Source organism: Epinephelus fuscoguttatus, linkage group LG4 (assembly GCF_011397635.1).
Source record: "Epinephelus fuscoguttatus linkage group LG4, E.fuscoguttatus.final_Chr_v1".
In the NCBI taxonomy this organism is placed as follows: domain Eukaryota; kingdom Metazoa; phylum Chordata; class Actinopteri; order Perciformes; family Serranidae; genus Epinephelus; species Epinephelus fuscoguttatus.
In genome coordinates, this window is record NC_064755.1 from 7,470,915 (window position 1) to 7,491,402 (window position 20,488).

General features: G+C 40.7%; 1 protein-coding gene across 1 annotated transcript in view; it reads right to left on the reverse strand.

The window, feature by feature from the left end:
• Positions 1-20,150, reverse strand: part of n4bp1 (nedd4 binding protein 1) — a 28,637-nt gene extending 8,487 nt beyond the window's left edge. The window contains exons 1-7 of the mRNA XM_049574721.1: positions 19,621-20,150; positions 15,335-15,562; positions 14,948-15,121; positions 11,635-12,146; positions 8,991-9,345; positions 8,060-8,395; positions 4,329-4,564 (exon numbers count right to left, since the gene is read on the reverse strand). Coding sequence (XP_049430678.1) covers positions 4,329-4,564; positions 8,060-8,395; positions 8,991-9,345; positions 11,635-12,146; positions 14,948-15,121; positions 15,335-15,562; positions 19,621-19,932 — 2,153 coding nt within the window. The 5' untranslated portion in view covers positions 19,933-20,150. The remainder of the gene's footprint in view (positions 1-4,328; positions 4,565-8,059; positions 8,396-8,990; positions 9,346-11,634; positions 12,147-14,947; positions 15,122-15,334; positions 15,563-19,620) is intronic.
• Between the last annotated feature and the right edge of the window lie 338 nt (positions 20,151-20,488).

Genomic DNA, 20,488 nt, shown 5'->3' on the forward strand with positions numbered 1-20,488 from the left:
TGTAAACATGTTGTCTTACCTTACCGGTGTGCTGCCATGTTTGTTGTTTTACCATTTAGCTAAGGCTGCAACTGGTCCCATTCCTTGCAACAGAGGTATTCCTCTTCTGTGGGCACTGGAGCACAGCATTCACAGGTAACGTTACACCACCAATCTCCAGAGCTAAAGCAGCCATTCCTCCTCTGCCGTCCTCTAATGTTACCTGTTGTGCCTCTCTCTCTCTCCTCCTCCGTTCTTCAATTTCACGAAGCTCTTCGTCAGTGTATTCTGGCTCAAATAAATAAGGGCGGCCATCGCCTCTCGATGTGGTAAGCCTATATCCTAACATTCCACATTTAAGTGGTCTTCAGAGTTGTTGTCTTACCTTACGGTGTGTTTACCATTTACCTCTGCTTCCCAAAGCGCAGCCGAAATATCGCAAGAACAAGCAGCAGCAGGGTTCATTCATTTATTTTATGAAAGATTTATAGAATAATGGCTGACTTTTTGCAAGACTTCAACTTTGTGGAGGAGGAATTTGATTTTGCAGAGTTTTATGGCCGCCCGTATTTATTTGAGCCAGAATACACTGACGAAGAGCTTCGTGAAATTGAAGAACGGAGGAGGAGAAAGACAGAGGCACAACAGGTAACATTAGAGGACGGCAGAGGAGGAATGGCTGCTTTAGCTCTGGAGATTGGTGGTGTAACGTTACCTGTGAATGCTGTGCTCCAGTGCCCACAGAAGAGGAATACCTCTGTTGCAAGGAATGGGACCGGTTGCAGCCTTAGCTAAATGGTAAACAACAAACATGGCAGCACACCGGTAAGGTAAGACAACACGTTTACATGTCGTTTTCTATATGTTCTCTGACATTTATCCTAACGATATGAGGCGGTCTTTGTGGAGAAAAAGCTTGTTTAGTGGACTAACTTTGCACTTGAAAGGATGCCCGTTCAATTACGTTTTAACAGGTCTGACGCTACGGCTGTATCTAGGCTAACGGCTAACATGCTAACTATTATTTCTATGTCACTAGTGACTTGAAACAAATTTAGGACGATAGGAGACAGGTTGAAATAAACCGAAATTTCCCTTTAAGACTGAATGGCCAACTACATGCACCTGCTGGTTAGTAGGGTGAAAAAAGCCAGACTAGTGCTTGAGAAGCTTTTTGCAAACTGATGTTCTCAGATAAAATATTTTAAAAAAAATGTTCTAAATGGTCAAATTGTTGCCTTATAAATGGAGCTTCTGTTCAGTGTTCTTTCCTTTTCCTCATTTGAACTTCTGTCAGTTATATCTCAACTGGCAACTTCCGTGTGCACTGGGTTTCTATCTTGATCAGCAATCTGGACTCAAATGAGCTGTGGTGAAACACAGCAAACAGCCTGTGGAGCTGCTTGTTACACACAGTGGTGTGACCCAAAATATTTCGCAGGTCTCCAGCAAAGTGACGTAGGTCCAGATGGAAAAAAAAGGCACCCCTGGCACAAATAGCTGCTGATGGGGATAGTACTGAAGGGTTTACACCGCGGAAAGAACACTGATGTATGTATTCCCCTAGTCACTGTCCAAGCACTTGCACAGCTCATGTAAACGATAACAAATTTGCTTTCTGTGACACAGCACTACAAGCACAGACATATAAACACAAGGTAGATAACACACAAAGACCAACAGTCGTAAACACACGCACGCACGCACGCACGCACTAGAGAACAAGATCATTTCAGCTTGTGGTCAGAGCAGCAATGCAACATCGAGGGAAGTTCCGCCTGTTGAAAAGAGAAAGTGATGAAGGACACCACAGCAGGAAGAGATTATGCAGTGAAATCACCATGGAAACACGGACGTAATCTGACGAGCAAAAACATCTCCGAGCTCATTAGGATAAGTTTACATGACCAAATAACCTCTTTCAGGATCAGGACATACCCTCACCCTCAAACCCTAGGGACATCATCATCATCAATTTGAAGCAATTGTGGAGTTTTGTTTTTAATAAAACAAACACTACAAATAAAATAATTTAAAGATCCATATCTATCAGCATATTTTGTCATCTTGAATACTGTGGTTTTAACAGGCTATTGAATTATAACTGTGTGTCCCACTTGGCATAATCTAATAGAAACAATAATGATGAAAACTTTTTGTTCATCCTATAGGACAGATTTTGAGTCAAAGGTGACCTGTGCTTTTCTGTTTAGGAATAATTCTACAAAGGAGGGAGGAAGGATAAAATGGAAGAGGGAAGGAGAGTGGGTGTGACACAGAATGTGGAAGGAAGTGGTTGCAAAAGTGAAAAGTCAAGACAAGGTCATCCGGGATGAAGACTGTGACGACACATCGGCAGAGAGTGAGGAGAAGAACAACAGGCTGTGCTCTATCCGTCCTTTGTTGCACAATTTTTGCATAAAACAGAAACTACAAAGTCAGATTTTTTTTACTAGACGAGGCCTTTCTTCCCAAAAACACCCCCATAATACTCCCCCACTAATTAAATCATGTTGTTATAACTGCTTTCGCTTTGTCAGGCTCACACACTCATACACATAAAGGTGATGAGTAACAACATTTTGCGAGTGTGTGGGCTAAGGGTTGTAGCTGCAGCCCACGCACAGTAACAGGTGGCCCATTTAGATTGAGAATATGATTGAGAGTGTTTGTGACCTTCACTGATGATAATGGGAAGGGTGATGGCTTCATGTGTAAAAGGAAAAACGTGGTACATTTACAGCGGGTGTGTTATTGTCATCACAGGAGCTACAACTCTTTACACCTATACCAGGAAGATAATGCTCCATCACAGTCAGTGTGTGTAATGTGCGGTTATTTTCACTCATGTACTTTTAGCACCTTTTTACCAGGTTTTCTCTCTTTAACAGTTTCAGAGAAACTGATGGGTGATTCATGTAAAAAAAAAAAAAAAAAGAAAAAAGAAAAAAAAAGAAAATCATCTTAAAAAGTTGAATCCTCCCTCTCACAACTAGGCCACTGGTAATGGTTACAGCCCTGTGATAAAGTTCTGGTAAACCCCAGTCTACATCTGTCTCTTGGCTTGTCACTGCAAAACTTCCATTTAAACTGCTATGGTTACAGGTCGTACTACAGATTGTCACAGTTATTAGAATGTTGAATTCCTTAAGTATCCTGCCTGATCCTGCTTTAACCCCCCCCCTTACAATAGACCAATGTTTGTCCTTTTTAAGGGGAACAGGGAATTTTTGGGGGAGTTTTTCCTTATCCGCTGCGAGGGTCAGAGGGATGTTGTATGCTGTAAAGCCCTATGAGGCAAATTGTGATTTTATTTTATTTTATTTTATTTATAAAGCCCAATATATTTGTGATATTGGGCTTTATAAATAAAATTGACTGACTGAATTGATAGATAGCAGATCAACAGTATATGCAGTGTATAAACACAGTGTATTTGTTAGGCGCCTATTCAAACTTCAACTTCAAAATTTACAGTGTATAAGGGCTTACAACATTATGATGTTGTAAGTATGTGATGGCCATTCCCATGCTCAATTATGTCTCATAAATTGTTAATATTACATTTCAGCATTTTTGACCACTAGAGAATGGATAAAAATGGTCAAAACCCCCCCAAAGTACCAGATTAAGACACCAAGACCTTGAAGAACACCACAGAAAAATCCATGCTGTTTTTTGGCATCCAAAACTTCTGACATTTGGAGATTTATCTAAGAACTACGTTTTTTTTAGCTATTGGATAGTGAGCACTTCTGTTCTGGGAAACTGCTGAGAAACTCCCTTATTGTTAATACATCCATGAAAGCCATACATCCTCTGAACGCGCGAGGTCTCTTCTTTGTGGCTGTAAAGTTTCATGAGACCGTGATTATCCTAGAGGTCACAATGGGTTATTTTACACAGTGAGGTCAAGTTAAAAATGGTCTCACTACAATGAAATGTCTACTATGTGGGCTAACATATCACACATGAATAAAATTGGGCTCACTGAATCTACAAGACTCTCAGTTTTCCAGTCATACTCAATTTATACAAGTCCAAGACTGTGAAGAGATGCAACCTTGCAGAAATATTCCAATACAACAGGGGGAAATATCACATTTATAAATTATAATAAAAGCTGCATTGGGATTAGCATAAAGTGGACAAGCTTAAAGAACCCCTTTTCATTCTGATATCTTGAAGAGAGAGGTCAAGGGACCCCTGTAAAAATAGCCATGCCAGTATTTCCCTGGCCAAAATTACCTAGCCTAATTTTAGAGAGTTATTTACCCCCTTCCCAGATCCTGCTTCATGCCGGTGCAGTGTTTCTGGGCAATGCTTATGTGTGTGTGATGCAGACTCACGCCATAGCCACGTTGCTGCCATCTATGATGATGTGTCTGAGATCCTGACGTCCAGGCTCATTTGGCAGCTTCAGAGTGTAGGGAGTCCTCAGTGATTGATGGAAACGGGCCAGTCCCGTCACTGGGGGCGCTGGGGGGTCATTTGCAGGGGGAGTCCTGGCTCCAACCCCATGAAACCCCATGTGGCTGATGGTCTGATAAGGAGAGGCCGAAGGCCGAATGATGGGCTGAGCTGACTGAGGAGGAAAATACACAAATGACTTTTAAAATAACAGAAAGACGAGGATGTGATTCATGACGTTAATCATGACAACACCCACACAAGTCTGGGCAATGAGTGGGCATGTTTCAAATCTCCTTCCCAGCTCTGTTATGAAAAGAATTGTGAGGGGAAGACTGAAAGAAATGACATCAATCCTTTTGATATCATAAAGTTTACACAGTTGAACAATTACATTTTCTGTACTCTATGTGTATGTATAGTTTAAATAGCAAGGTTGGTCTAACAAATTCAAAACATATGCAACAAAACAAAAATCTGTATTTATGACGAGTCAGAAGAACTTTTCACCCAGTTTGGGTAATATGGGTAAGTTAACACCCACAGACTACAGTAGACAATGTATTGGATAGAGTTACTAAGCCGCCAGCTGGTGATGTCAAAATAAAAGCCAACAGGGTGATGAAGACCCCATAGTGGAGGCCTTGTTGGATACAAAGGAGGTGATATACAGGATGGCAAACTTACAGGTCAAAGGTATTTATAAACTGGAAATATTGATTCAAAATGATGAAATCTATTCATAAATACTGGCATGTTTGTGCCATCTACTACAGGGTATATGCAGGAATCCTGAGGTTAATTTCAATACCTTTTTAAGACTTTTTTAAGACCTTCCAAAAAACCCTTAAGACCTCATCGCCACTTCAAGCTGTCGTTATCAGCAACACATCTTTAACTTACTAAACAGCTGTAGTTTGCAATTAAATCTATGGAGCACAAACATACAACAGAACTCAGATAAGATGAGAAGGAATAAAGTTTGAAAAAAAAATTAAACCAAAGCAAGTAACACAGCTCTACAGCTCAACGTCAGCTATTCGAGGCCAACTTCCTGAAAACAACAACCTTATGGCTAGCCCCTTGCATGTGGGATTTAGGGCTGACCTAAAAACTTTGAAGCTTCGAAGCTTCGTTCGATGGCACGGGATTTGATTGTGAAAAAAAAATTTCAAATATTCTGCCGTTTTTTTTCTCCCGTTTTTTTGGGGGGACCTCGAACGCAACACTAATCATGCCGTCCGTTTACGGTTGTTTTTCCCCCCTTTAGCCATATGTAAACTCAAAGAACGAGAATTATTCATTTTTTTTTTTTAATCTTTATTCTAGGGTTGCAACTACCTTTTCGCCATAATTTGTAAGTTATTAACTTTTTTGGGATTTTTTTTTTTTTTTTTTTCCACTCAGCACACTAATCGACAACCAGAAATGATTCATCAATAGGAATGTAAGCCAAAACTGACTAATTGTGACATAATTGTCTGACTACCGCTGTGTCAAATTCCATGACTTTCCCAAGAAATTCAGAAGAGTCCGGTCCAGCAGGAGCCTTGGAAGTTAACCCCTTAACACTGCGCAGTATGCTAAAAGCAAACCAATATACTGTAGATCTCCTCCAGACATATTTTAAGATACATAAAAATACTCTTATACTTAGAATGATATTGTGTACTTGATGTTCACAAATGTTAACTGCCTAACACAATTATGTCTCCTGTTTCACTGAAAAGCCAATTCTCCATGTATGTGCACTGGAGTTTTACGCAAAATTTGTATACGTTTCATATTGGACCATAATTAGCTTCCAAACAAGTTGTGATATCACAAATGACCTTGTCTATAAATGTCTTAAACTGAGATTTAAAACCCCAATCCAGTGTATTTTGGCATTTTCATTAAGGCTGTCAAAATAATGCGTTCATTTTGATTAAATACTCACACAAAAAGTAATGTGTTAAAAACATAACGCTGATTAATTGTGTTCCATGGTGCCCTTTGACCTGGTATGCCATCGAAAGCCACAGTGGCTTTGTTACATGATGGAGGCAGACGAGATAACGCTGCTTGGCTCCATTAATGGAACATTTACATTTATTAAACACTCAATGGAACTGTTCATATGTGCACCGTACCGTAGGAATTTTTACGTACCATCACACTTCAAGCCTGAAATATCACCTCAATGCAAAGCACTGCTAGCTCGAACCTGTAGGTCCGAGCTAGCACTGCCTCTGTTGTGATCGCCAACAGCCAGCCACGTCAAGTCACACAGGCATTCAGACGCAAACTGAGAAAGTCCACTTGTGACCAAGTAGCTAAAAGCCTTGCAAAATGGACTTTTGGTGGTAGAGGACAGGGGGACAATTGTGTCCAAAATCCAGCAGCTTCATGATGACACATCTGCCAATGTTCATTTGAATTCAATTCTTTTAAATACATTCACTGCAAAAGGTGATATGTGCAATTAATTTATATTAATTAATCACAGAGCATGTAATTAATTAGATTAATATTTTCTTAATTGCATGTTTGTGTTTAACGTCTAAAAAAGAAGTTGCTGTTAAAATGGGAAGATGATATATGATGGCAGTAGAAGCTGCGGGTCAGATGTCATCCTCCAAGCTGGCACAGGTGCACTGTCATGCCTCTTTGCATCTGAGCCCCAAACCAATAAACAGTGAGCTGGGAGTTATAACTTATATTTTGACTACACTGAAGATGTAACGAATGCCGACTGCTGGCGGGGCAAATGTGCTGCAAAATGCATCCTTTCTTGGCTGCGCCTTCTGACACATACAGTGCTGGGTTGAGTCATAAGAAAAAGAAGACGGTGAGTTTTTCTGTTTTGGGATTGTGTGGGATTTGTTTTTTCAGTTTCTGAACCCAGCACAGCACTGTGAAACTTCAGCTTTTCACCCAGTTTGTGTAATATGGGTAAGTTAACACCCACAGTAGACTATATTATTATTGGATAGAGTTACTAAGCAACCACCAGCTGGTGATGTCAAAATAAATGTCAACAGTGTGATGAAGACCCCATAGTGGAGGCCTTGTTGGATACAAAGGAGGTGATATACAGGATGGCAAACTTAATATCAAAGGTATTTATAAATGGACTGGAAATACTGATTCAAATATGGGGGATTTCATTGATTTATTGTTGGTGTTGCGGAAATTAACAAACCAACTAGCTGCCCATATCAACTGCTATAAAGTTAAGCTAAGCAGTTGCCATTCCGAACTAACTAAATTTGAGCAAACATTAGATTCATATTCATGCCAATTTCCTTTAAAGAGGTGGCAAAAAGATCCTCAACCTCATAACTTACGTTAGAGTGACCGGTATCGCTATCCATGCAAATATCCAATTTTATCACTATGATATGTACGCTAGAACGGCAATATCGTTGCCAGGGTAATGGATCATGTCTGACTATTAACCTCACTCGCATTCTCTATTTGAGAAAGAAGGTTTATCAACAAACAGGAAGTAACACTGGCTTGAGTGCAGCTTTAAGTTAAGCACAGACAAACTTTCGTTATTCAGCATATCAGCATGAAAATAGTCTTCTAATATAACTCTGCCCATACGGGGGTCAGTGATCAAAGACGTAGTAAAAACAAGGAAAACTCCTAAATGAGTGGATGAGGACTTTAAGGTGATACCTACACTGGGGGTTGAAGCTAAGGAGGTGGTGGTGGCAGTCAGCCACTGAGGCGTGCTACGCAGCGCTGTCACGGTTTCAACTTTCACTGATCCTCCCAAAGTCTGTGTCCCGCCCCTTGACAGGTAGTCCCTCTGTGAGGCGCCACCACCTCCCCGCGCCAAGTAGTCTGTTCGGGATCCTGACTGGGTGTCCAGGTGTGGCACTGTCATCATCCGGGATGTTCTACTATCCGCTGTTTTGGTATTCGTGGGTATGACGTCCTCGTCATCGTCAATGGTAATAACCTCATAGTTTCCTGCTCCTCCTTGAGCACTAGAGCTCCTCTTGATCGTGATGGCCTGAAATGAGATTTGGTATTCGGCATTTCAAAATCTCTTATTCAGAAACAAATGAGACAACAATTTTTGAAAATTTAATTCTACGCATCTTTATGACATACACATTTGTACGCAGTCTTCATCAATATGAAAACTTTCTTTATCACAGTGTTAAATGTATCCATATTGTCAAGCCATAAGTGTGATTCTTGATGAGCCGCAATAGGCATGATATGAGGTGACAGTGTGCGATGTGATGATGAAGATCCAGTAAGATGACTCATACGATATGAGGCAATTTATTGGAAATGATTTGAGATGAAGAGATAAAGAGATCAGAGTACATGGTAGAAGGTAAAATGGGGAGAATGCGGCTTTATAGAAAACACTGATATGTGTCATGGGAGTTAAGATATGAGAGATGTAAATGTGATGTGGGGCGTTAGATTAAATGTGGATATCACAGGTGAGATGATTTGCTCTGTGATTTCAAACATAGCCAGGAACTTAAAATGGAGATTTGATCTTTGATTAAATTTGGGTGTTTTATCAAAAGAAAAGAAGAAAAAGTAATGTTGAACTGAAAACCAACAATCCTTTTGTGAAGGGGATGTACCTGCTGAGTGCTGGTCTCACTGCCGCTGCACTGCCTCCGATGGCCCAGACCATTGCTACTTCCTCCATGCTGGTTGGGCTTAATGTTCTCTTTAGACCTGCCCGGGTCCACCAATGCTCTGCTCAGCTCGCGCTCCTTCTCTCTGAATCGAGAGACTGTAGACGAGGATGACGATGAGGAGGGAATGTCTTGGGAGCGCACAGAGTTCAATCGTCTTTCTTTTTCCCCTCCTTTTGAACCGTCTTCACAGCGCTTGGTTTCCTCAACAATTTTTTCCAGAATGAGGAAGGTATCCTCTGTCTGTCCCGTCTCCTTGACAACACGCTCCACCACTTCCTGCTGGTAGCCCATGGTTCTGAAGAAGATGAGTTTTAACAAGGTTTCATTTGGCACTCAAGAGAAGTGTTGCAGAGTTGAAGGATAGGGTTACATTTTTGAATGCTGTCTGAAAACAATACTCACATGCCCAGTTGCCCACACACTGTACACTGAGAGAGTTATTGGTGGCTGTTATCCTTCAGGTCTCATTTTGTGCAACACTGTGCTTTAAACTTTAACCAAAGCTAATATAAGTCTGAGTTAGACAAAAAAAATAGTGTTTTCCAAAATGATGGTCTTTTTAGTGTAAAATTCCCTTGTTTTTGTCACTATCCCACCACTACCGCTAAGCAAGGAAAAACATTTACATCTTTAACACCTGAATTTAGGGTCATTTTGTCCGGATCAGCAGGAAAAAATTATATATTGTCTAATTTTAGTTCTGACTCAATTTAAACAAATCTAGAAGAGTAAACGCAAAGCAATATATATATATTTTTTTTAAAGATATTTTTTTGGGCTTTTTAGCCTTTAATGTATAGGACAGACAAGCGTGAAGGGGGAGAGAGAGAGGGAGTGACATGCAGCAAAGGGCCACAGGCCGGAGTCGAACCTGGGCCGCTGCGGCAACAGCCTTGTACATGGGGCGCCTGCTCTACCACTAAGCCACTGACGCCCCAACGCAAAGCAATATTGACTGACAGGCAACTTGTTGATTGTACAGTTTTGGAGAGTGTCATCCTGCATCTTCAGGACCCCTGTGTGCGGTGACTGACAGAAGTTTAGTAGCACTTTAATGCTTCTGATGTGTATATTTCTGGTCTCTTGTGTCACAAAGAGCTCACTGAGAAGTAACTGACTATGAGCATTTTTAGTAAGCTATCACGACTTGAAAATGAAAATTGATCTCACGTAATGAAAAATGACTAACACAAAAACAGGACGAAAAGGAGGCATCTTGTTCAGAAATGATTCAGGGCTTATTACTGTGGGAACACTGTCACACACTTAAACCTCATCTATACTCCCTTTACATAGAAAAACAGATGTGTTTATTTCAAATGTTGTAAACATCCCTGCCCTCATACATCCATGTATCTTTTATGATGGCCTAGATTCAGCTAATAGATGGCACTAGAGGGAGGAGTTAAAAGTTTCAGACATCAACAAATGGCCGATGGTGGAGGTCGTCATAAATACCTTTAAGGGAGGTAGTATTGTAGATGACGGTGTCTGTGAGGCCATTAAATATGTCCCGACATGTGGAAGGAGAATTCTTTTCAATTTATTACTGCTTTATTTGGTTTTGCCATTATTTAAATGTTTTTATCGTCTCCTACGTTCATATCTACACTGCCTCCACGATATCAAGTGGTACTGCATTTTGTCTATATCAGTTAAGCTTTCAAAAAATGTGCGCAAATAAGGACGACATGAACGCAGGGTACAGCTTGAAGGCTCCGTCCATCTCTGACTCTATCTTATGTCGAGCATAAATGAGCCCTTAGACCTGATGAACTGACAACGTACACAAATACTGAATATAATCATGGCAGTTTTTACGGCTTCCAATCAGGGAAAATATCATAGCTGGTGTGCATACATTTTACCATGGTTACATATATGCATTAGCATAAGAGCTTACAGGCTTTTTATATGGATCAATTATAAGATTGCAAACAGATTTCCCAACCAGCAAATGAATTTATTAGTAGTTTAGCTTTCAAATCATGCTATAATCTCATATCTGTCATCATCCTGTGGTTGCTTCTATTGCTTTCACATCACAGCCAAACTGCACCAGAATCAGCTTGAAAGCAGACAGAGACTCGCATTTTCCAACCGGTCTTGTGACTCTTGTCTTGGTTGTTTGGTGCACACCAGGGTTTGATTGACAGCAAACCGTATTAACCCAGGAAACAGACTTGAGTTTGTCTTAATCATAGGTTTGAAGGCATCCTGACTTAGTCTGCTGAAGCCTCATATTAGCTTTAGCCGGACATTAATTAGAGTGTATTTTGCATGGAAAAGGGCTGGGGATTTTAAACCCCATCTTTACATTGAAATCTCATAGCTTCACAACCAGTATGGAGAGGAGGGACGATTACAGCAGCTGTTCAGTCTTTCTATGCACATATGGGTAACTATCTATAACCCTGTATAGCCTGATACAAGACATGAATAGAAAATGTAATCACAAATTCAAACTGCCAATGATCTACTTGGCCAATGATTATGTATTCGGTTAATAAATAATTCCCTAAGCAGCCCTAATGTAACAAAGATTAGTTCCTTTGCAAACATTTCAAACTATTATGAGCTTTACCTGAAAAAATTGACCAAGCAGCGGAGGTTGGTTTCTGGGCTTACAGCCTCTCCGTCATCCGAGACTTCACTGGAGTCCAACATGATCACACCAACTACTGTGTTTGCTTTTCCTGAGGAAGAGAGGGATGACGAGGCAGAGGGGGTTTTGGATCTACAGCTGCTACTGCTCCCCCGGCCTTCTCTGTCCCTCTGTCGCTCCCTCTCTCTCGCTCTCTCCGGTGACTCGTCCCTCCGCTCCAGAGAGTACTGTCTCTTTGTGTCGCGAGTCTCGCTCTCAGATGAGCGCCGCTTGTGCGAGGGCCGAGTGCCGTTGAGCAGGATGGCCTCGGGACCTAAGCCTATCGCTCCTCCTGTTTTAATTACTCCGCTTACAGTTGCTGCTCCGCTCCCTTTCTCCTCAAAGCTGGTGCCTAGGATGCGGTTGGAGAGTTCTGTCACAGGGGTGCTACTCTGTGAGCGGTCCTGGTCGACCTCTGCCATGCTGGGATGCAGCGTCTGGTTGAGCTGAGCCTGGGAGAGGAAACAACATTATATCAGTAAAGAAAGTACAGTAAAAGTTCCTCTCAAACATTTGCTATGGTCATGATTCATACTGTACTTCCCTGCATGCCCTACATGGTTCTCCTTACCAAAAGTTTGTCACGAATGTTCTTTACTCACTGGACGGCTACCAAAATTATCTGACTTGATCTTAAACTTTCTGCTGTTCATTGCTTGCTCTGAGTTAGAACAGCTGCAAACTGCCTAAAAGTAACACTTGGAAAGTAACACATAAAAGTCTTTAATAAACGTCATTCATGTTTTCAAGTTTAATCAATTTATATTGAAGGTTTGAAGCTTTTAAAATGTACATTAAAAAGTTTCTGTGGTAGGACTGATTTGTCACTGAAATATATTTCACCACATACTCACATTAGTTTTAAGACTAGTAGGAATATAAACAAAAACAACCTAAAAGGTATCCTACAGCCAAGGACAAACAGACCTTCACAGCAGTGGCGTGGGTGGAAAAAACATTTGGGCAGGCCTGTTAAAAAAAAAAAAAAAAAAAAAAACTGCACAGGCTTAAGGGTTTTGTTTTTAAAAGTCTACATTTCCCATTATCGTCCTGCTATTCAAAATCTACACAGGCTTGACATAACAGCATCCAATATGCACCTGCTAGGCATAACTGTGATAAGCCCTTAGAGTAAAAGGGCCCAGGTACTATTCCACAGCTGCTGTAGATCGGTGTTGCTCTTGATGTTTGATGATTTTTCATATTTCACTGGTAACTTATGCTGCTGTGAAGCAGTTAGTTTGTCATGTTTCCTCATGAGCTACTGAGTAAGCTTTGGACTTTGACAATATCACCGATGATATTATCTCTCAACTTCATCCAGTCAGTCTTGGGGATTTCAATCAGGCTGATGTGACCCATTTTTTGATAACGTTGAAGACTGTAGTTCAAATGTTGCAAAATTGCTGCTTTTTAAGAGTTCAGAGAAAAAGAAAAACTTGTTTGGGTTTAAATCTGCTGTAGGATCTGCAGTTTTGAGCTTATTAAAATTCAGCAGGAGCCTCAAAAATCTGATCCAGCAGCATCAGCTTCTTACTGTCTGATCCAGATTCTAGTTAATCTTTCTAACTCAAATGTTCTGGTTTCTGCTTGTAGTGTGTCTGCAGTCCAAGTAATATCGACCAATCAGGCAGGTAAACAGTACATGCGGAAAGGCTGAAATGCAGTCTCAGAATCGCCTATCATCTGACAGCAATTTTGCTTTTTTCTAGCTTTATTTAAGTTAGTGTCTGTTTATAGTGATAGCCAAAATGAGCGGTACAGAGGAAGTCTTGGCCTGGATATCCAGTTGCTACTCTGGATTAGGGATAGACCGATATGGATTTTTTAGGGCCGATGCCGATACTGATTTTTTTCCATCACCCTTAGCCGATGACCGATTATGGACTGCCGATTTTCTTGAGCCGATATTTGGGGCCGATACTGCTTTTGCTCCCTCAATTTACATTAAAAAAAAAAATGACACAATGATAACAAATATTACAGGTCTCAAGTTTAAAATAAGAAACATTTATTGAACAGTAAAAAATACTAAAATAAGATGGTTGAGGAAGTTGAGGTAGAACAGGTAGAATATTATTATTATTATTATTATTATTATACAAATAAAATTATTATTTATTAAAATTATTATTCAAATTAAAAAAGAGTTCAGTGCTCTTAAATCTTCCAGTAATGTCTTTATAAAATAAACAAATATTTAAGCTGAAGCATAAATAAAACAAAAACTACTGTACACAGTAGGATTCAACAGCTTTGTTCAACTTAACCACATACTTTCAAATGAAAAAAAGTGCCAGGGAAAAATAAATCCGCGAACCCACACGCTGATGCCGATACAAGTAAAAAACTCAAATATCGGCCCGATATATCGGCCGGCCGATGTATCGGTCTATCCTTACTCTGGATCTCCCAAAATATTGACCAACTTCAAGATTGCAGTGTACATAAAGTGCATATTTAAATTCCCAACATTACAGACGCACTGTCAAAGCAGAAGCCCACGCATAGCGCTGGGTCCAAATCCAGTGGCTTAGGCACTTACAGAATCCTCTGTGAAATTCCCTCTGCTGACATGTCAGCTGTTTCCACAAACCCAACAACCTTCTCTTTATCGCTTCATCGTTTATGTAGCAAACACACACAACAGCCAGTTCTTGCAAATGTCAACTCTCAGTGTGAGAAGCCACTGGAAAATGCCTCCAGGCCTTGCAACAGATTGCATCTTTTTCCTTACTGTACTTGATCCACTTGAACTGATCATACAGTCATCTAGAAAAGCAAGAGGATTTTTCTGAGATGGGAAAATAACACCAGTACACATTGGTTGAGTAGCCCGTAAAGGCTGCAGACTCTGGAGTAGGAGCTGCTGGGGGTAAAGCCAGCCATGGTGGTGGCTGTCAAGTCTGCAGTCCTTCTCCTGCTGTATTAGTTTCTTTTAAGCCAAATCCCCACTTGTTTTGGGCACTCTTTGCTCTTCCAGTCATGGTTTCTTTAAATATCTCACCATGGCAGAACACATGCTCTGGATGCTCTGGAGAGCGGAATAGGACACCTCACCTTTTAAAATCTAAACTCTCACAAGCCGCTGAGGAATCATACAGTATGAGGTTATAATCCCAACAAACCAGCTGATACATTTTACTGTTTTCTAAATTTGCTGCTGTTGTTCAAAGGCACTCTAGGGAATTTAGCTGGACACAGTGGTTATGCTGTATTGTAATAATTCATTTTCAAACAGGTACACACTAACCAGGGAGGATGTGTTTGTGGTAGTGGGGCTATGAGCCAGTCCCAGTAACTCTTCCTTCAGGGCACTGGGCAGCAAAAGAAGCTCCATAGTGTACTTATCATCCCTTTCCTCCACAAAGGACTTGAACGCTCGTTTCACTGCTGGTTCTCTGTCACTCGGTAGACTTCGCTTCTCCTAGACACAACACACAAAAACACAGATATTCAATGAGACGAAGAAAGTTGCTGTAAAGATTTCTCTAGTAGATTTATGGTCAAAATACTTATGACAGATGTACAAAACAGCAAAGGTGGCTGAACAGTCCCCTGCCACGAAAGCTCTCAGGTTGACTGGACTAACAACTATATAGTAACATGGTGTAAAATCACAGATTATTAGTTCCCCTACCTGGAATAATGCTACAAATTGCTGAACTCTGCTCTGGGCCATCACAACTGGTTCAGCACGGCCCAACAACCGCAGACGGCCTGGCTCAGGCACCACAACCTCAGCACTTGTGTCCCGTATGAGCCTGTCCAAGAAGAGGCCCCGCGCACCAGCAAAAATACAGTGCATGTCCACTGGATACCGCTCTTCTTTCTGCAGCTCTGGGTCACAGAGTCCTCGAACATATTCCTGCATGACAAAGAGAAGTGATAGAACTATGATTATTATATATGATGGTACGGTTTATTGCAGTTTGACAAACAAACTCTGGGGAAAAAAAACACAACAAAAACACAAATTTTAAAATGAAAATCATCTGGTCAAAACTACACCAGCCAAGAATTTTGGTGACCCATGCTCCTAAAAACACATCTGTGATGTCTGCAAAATTCAGGATGAAACACATCAAGCAAAAGGAAATATATCTATTATACAGGGATAGTGCCAAAGTTGCTTGTACGCTCTCCCTGGTTGAGTGCGTGCACACACACACACACACACACACACACACACACACACACACACACACACACACACACACACACACACACACACACACACACCCCTGCACCTCGCTGTCGATTAGTAGAGCTGACACGTGCTGAAACTAAACACTTGTGATTGATTCAGGGAATCTCCTGGCTATGGGATGTCCACATGAATCAGTTGCAGGTGGGTGTGGTAACTTCAGATACTGTGTCACATTTCTTAAGCATTAATAAAGAAAGAAGAAGAAAACTTAGTGCTGAGAATGGAAAATGACTCAACTATGACGCAGCGGGACAGAAAGAAAGAAAGGATGTCAGACATGAACAGGCACCAGCTCACAAATATTTGGGTGTGGCTTTTAAAATCAGACAATCAATAAAATGAGGTGGGATTTCCAGAAGGTTTGGCCCTGAGCCCTCTGCAATAATCACACCTCTGATTATGTGCGTCATGGTTAATGACCTTAGTGCTTACCCAACAACTCTCACCATGTATTTCAAATCATATTAAACAGCAGCACACACAGACAGGCAGTGCGTTCTGGGTTAATATTCGTCTAATGGCAGTTAGGGTCCTCTCTGGTAAAATCCCACCACATCACAATGATCAACAGAATATAAGTAGCTCTAGTGATTATTGGTTGTATTTTAGCTTTATTTTGAATTATGCTTTAAAGAATCAATGGGCAACTTCTCAAACTAAAGTGGTGTGCCTGACTGGATCGAAACTAATTTTGACAGAGGGGCCTCTGAGACCTAAAAGCTACTTGCATCAATCTCCCCCTTTGTGTAGTCACAGCCAAAATACACTACAAAAGCAAAATATGACATTCAGGTATAAGAAGTAAATACTTGGCTGCCAATAAAGCAGAATAATACACTCAGTCAAAAACTGTATTGTGCTTTCTGGAAGTGAAGCAGACAGCTTTTCATAGCCGACTTGATGATGCTGTGAGAATCAGCTTCAAATTGTTACAAATCGTAGAAAGAGAAAATAACAATCACGACTACTTTCCCTCGTATGCAGCATTTTTCTAGTGGTTGACGTTATATGCAAACTTGTGAAACTACATTACAAGAAAGGTTGTTATGGGAACAATGGCAGTGATTTCCCAAACTAGAGGAAGCACCAACAGAACTTAGTAATGTTATGCAGGAAACCATTCATGACGCCTGTGTCATCCTCATCATAAGCTGAACAGACTGACAGTAAAATTACCATTTCCACATCACATTCTCGGTTGACTGGCAGAGCTCAGAACAGCTGGTAACAGGGGGAGCAACTTACGCACTAAAGAGAGACTCATGACACAAGATGCAGAAGTGTGACAGATACTCTTACATGGGAAATCACACAGGAATAAATAAATGCCACAGATGTTAACAGCTATTTTACATGTTTAAGTGTAATGTCTACTCTCTAAATGCAGCTCAGGCCCAGACGCCTGTTGTTATGAAGTTAACTTTTGTGTCAGATGGTGTGATTCAGTCATTGTGAGCTCTATTTATTTAGGAGTGCTACCACACGGTCCCCTCACTTCTAGATGTGAAATATGATGGTTTTGATCCAAGATGGACCAGGAGGAGCATTTGAAGCAGTTAACAAATGCAATGCATTTACTTCATCATGACTGATTCCTTCAAAAAAAAAAAAAAAAATCAAACTAAATGTAGGATACACAAAATAAAGACATAATGAAATATTGCCTATTCATGACTACTTGATCATTATGTATCTAAATACCAGATACAATTCTACAATAAATCAGCAACAACAAAATTTCCTATATGGACATCCCCAGAGCCTGAATCCTGTAAGATGATAGTTTGTGGCCAGAAAATATATTAAGAAATTATGGTTGCGTAACCGATACTAGCCCATACACAGTCCTTGATATCTACATCCTCACAATAAGGGGTATTCTGCAATAATTGAGTAAGAAAGTCTTACAATGTGTTGTAATATCTGTGCACATATTCCCATAAATGGCAAAATATTTTTTTAATGCTACAATGTATCACATTTATGATGGGGACAAATAATACAGCAATATATTGCAATTTATAGATACATTATGTTTACTTCTCATACTGCAGACAACTTATTTATTTTCTGTCACTTTGAACTTTTGCTCGTTTTTGGTGGCAAAACACTATGCACTTTGTTATAATGTTTTTCTCTGCTCAGTTGTCTGATAAAATAAAAAAATCTTATGTCAATTTAAATTTTAAGTTTGCATATCATGATGGGGGGTGGACAGCTTCAAGTACCTTGGTGTCCACATCACAAAAGGGCCTGACCTGGGTGCTGCATACTGACTCAGTAGTGAGAAAGGCATGGCAGAGACCGTTTCACCTTAGACGCCTGAGGAAATTGCGGGTATCCTTTCAGACACTGAGGAATTTCTACTCCTGCATCACTGAGAGCTTCCTGACAAGGGACACCACTGCTTGGTACAGAAACAGCAGCCAACAGGACTGCAAGGCCCTGCGAGGAGTAGTTTGTTCAGCTGAATTTGATTTCAAGAGACAAATTAACTGATAAATTGAAAAAAAATTGTTTTGTTTAACAGTATTGTATAAACATGTGAAACAGTGTGTTATGAACTGCATGGAGTCCAAGTTCTGTTAACACAAACACAACATGTAAATATTAGGGGTGTAACGATACATCGATCCACATCGATACATCGATTCATTGATTAACGATCTGATTATATCGATGCAAAATGAAAACATCGATCCATATCGTCATCTTAAAGATACACATTTATTTTTAAATTCACATAGCACGTCTGTGTCACCATTTCTGGGCAAGCGAGCCTCCACTCAAACAACAAACAGATCTCAGAAATAAAATGGTCAAATCATATTCTAGTTGTTTTTGTGAGTTGATGTAAATGATTGTGTTAGATGGGCATATGATATCACGTCATATCGATCGCAGGCTCCTGAATCAAATCGAATCAAAGTCGTATCGTGACAGACTTTGTGATATCGGCAAACATCGTATCGTCATCCAAACAAATCGATATAATAATATCGTATCGTGATGAAGCTGGTAATTTATGCTTATATCTGAATGTGCAGCGCAAACAGCCATGAAATAATAAATATCATATTGAAACTGAAATGACCTGTCCATGTCCACAGGTGTGACTGTGATCATGACATTCTGTGGCTTAACTGTTACGCTGACATTACGACGACAAAATCAAATGTCATAAGATTTTTTCCTAGACACCACAATGTCAATAGTGTGGTGATACACTGGGAACGATATGACTATTGTTGCTTTCATAGACTATCTGATCTAAATTAAGTGTGGGTGATATTATGCAGGAGAAAACACCGTTTGTACTGCGGATGTGAAAGAGAGACAGACTTTATTTAACCTATGATAATAGCTACAAACTCAACAAAGATAACTTTGTGGCAAAACCTTTACAAGCCAGTAAAAACAAAACTAAAAACACTACAATATCAAGGCCAGATCTAATCTCAATACGACACCCCCTCCCAGCTCTGATGTTATATAGGTTGATACGTTGGTAAGGTGTGTGATAAAACTGCAGAGACAGGTGCCAATCACCTGACACTGATACACCTGTTCATCAGCCACTAGCAGGCAGGCAGGCAGACAGTCAGCGGTGCCGCCAGCGTGGTGGTTGTTATGTCTTTGATAAAAACGACTGTGTCACAGTGGACTGCTGGCTAATCTGTAGAAAATGCAAGTGAAACAGTAAAACAGGACCTCACCTTCGCCTTCGACACGTCGTCTCTGTTTCCTCTGAGCTGCAGCCATATCTGCCGTGATGTTTTGCTACCGTGCGGCTGTCCTGTGTGGTCCAAAAGACCAATAATGGTGAACGTTACTTTAAAAACCTGCTCCACTCGAGGCTTGGCACATTTCAGCTCGTCTTCTTTATCCTCTAGCACCGTAAACTCGTCCACTGTGGGGGCCTCTAGCTGCTGCCTCGCGGCTGACGCAGGGAGCCTGCTGGTCGGCTGCTCAGGGCACGTTAGCTCGGTGACTCGTCTCATTCCGAGGAGGGGCCGCGTTGTTGACATTCCGCCTCTCGGTCTGACCGTCGCTCCCGACAACGACGTCTCAATATCCAAACCTCTCGGTGCTGTTAGGAGCCTTTGGCGTTTTCATGGTCTCTTTTGGTGTGTACTCCAGAGCAACGAGGCGACGTTTACAGTGTCTAACGATATGAACACAGAGGTAGAGCTAGCTTAATAACTCGGAAGCCCCGAGTGACGTATCCGGAAAGTCCCAGTGATTGCGTCATCAAAACACGACAGTTAAGTGTGCTCCTCACGGCGATGGTTATCTGTAGTGGTGGATGAGGTATTTTTTTTTTTTTTTTTTTTTTGCGTAAAAGTAGCAACACGTGAGTAGAAATACTCTGTTACAAGTTAAAGTCGTGATATTAAAATTGTAAATGTACAAAAGGTTCAGCCTACAGCCTCTGAAAAACTGTGTTGTTCGTCTTCCTCTCTGCATTGTTTCCCTTCTTATGGATTGTTACAACTTTGTTTTTTTGTTTGTTTTTGTCTTTGTTTTTGTTTGTTTTTGTCTTTGTTTTTTGTTGTTGTTGTTGTTGTTGTTGTTGTTGTAAAG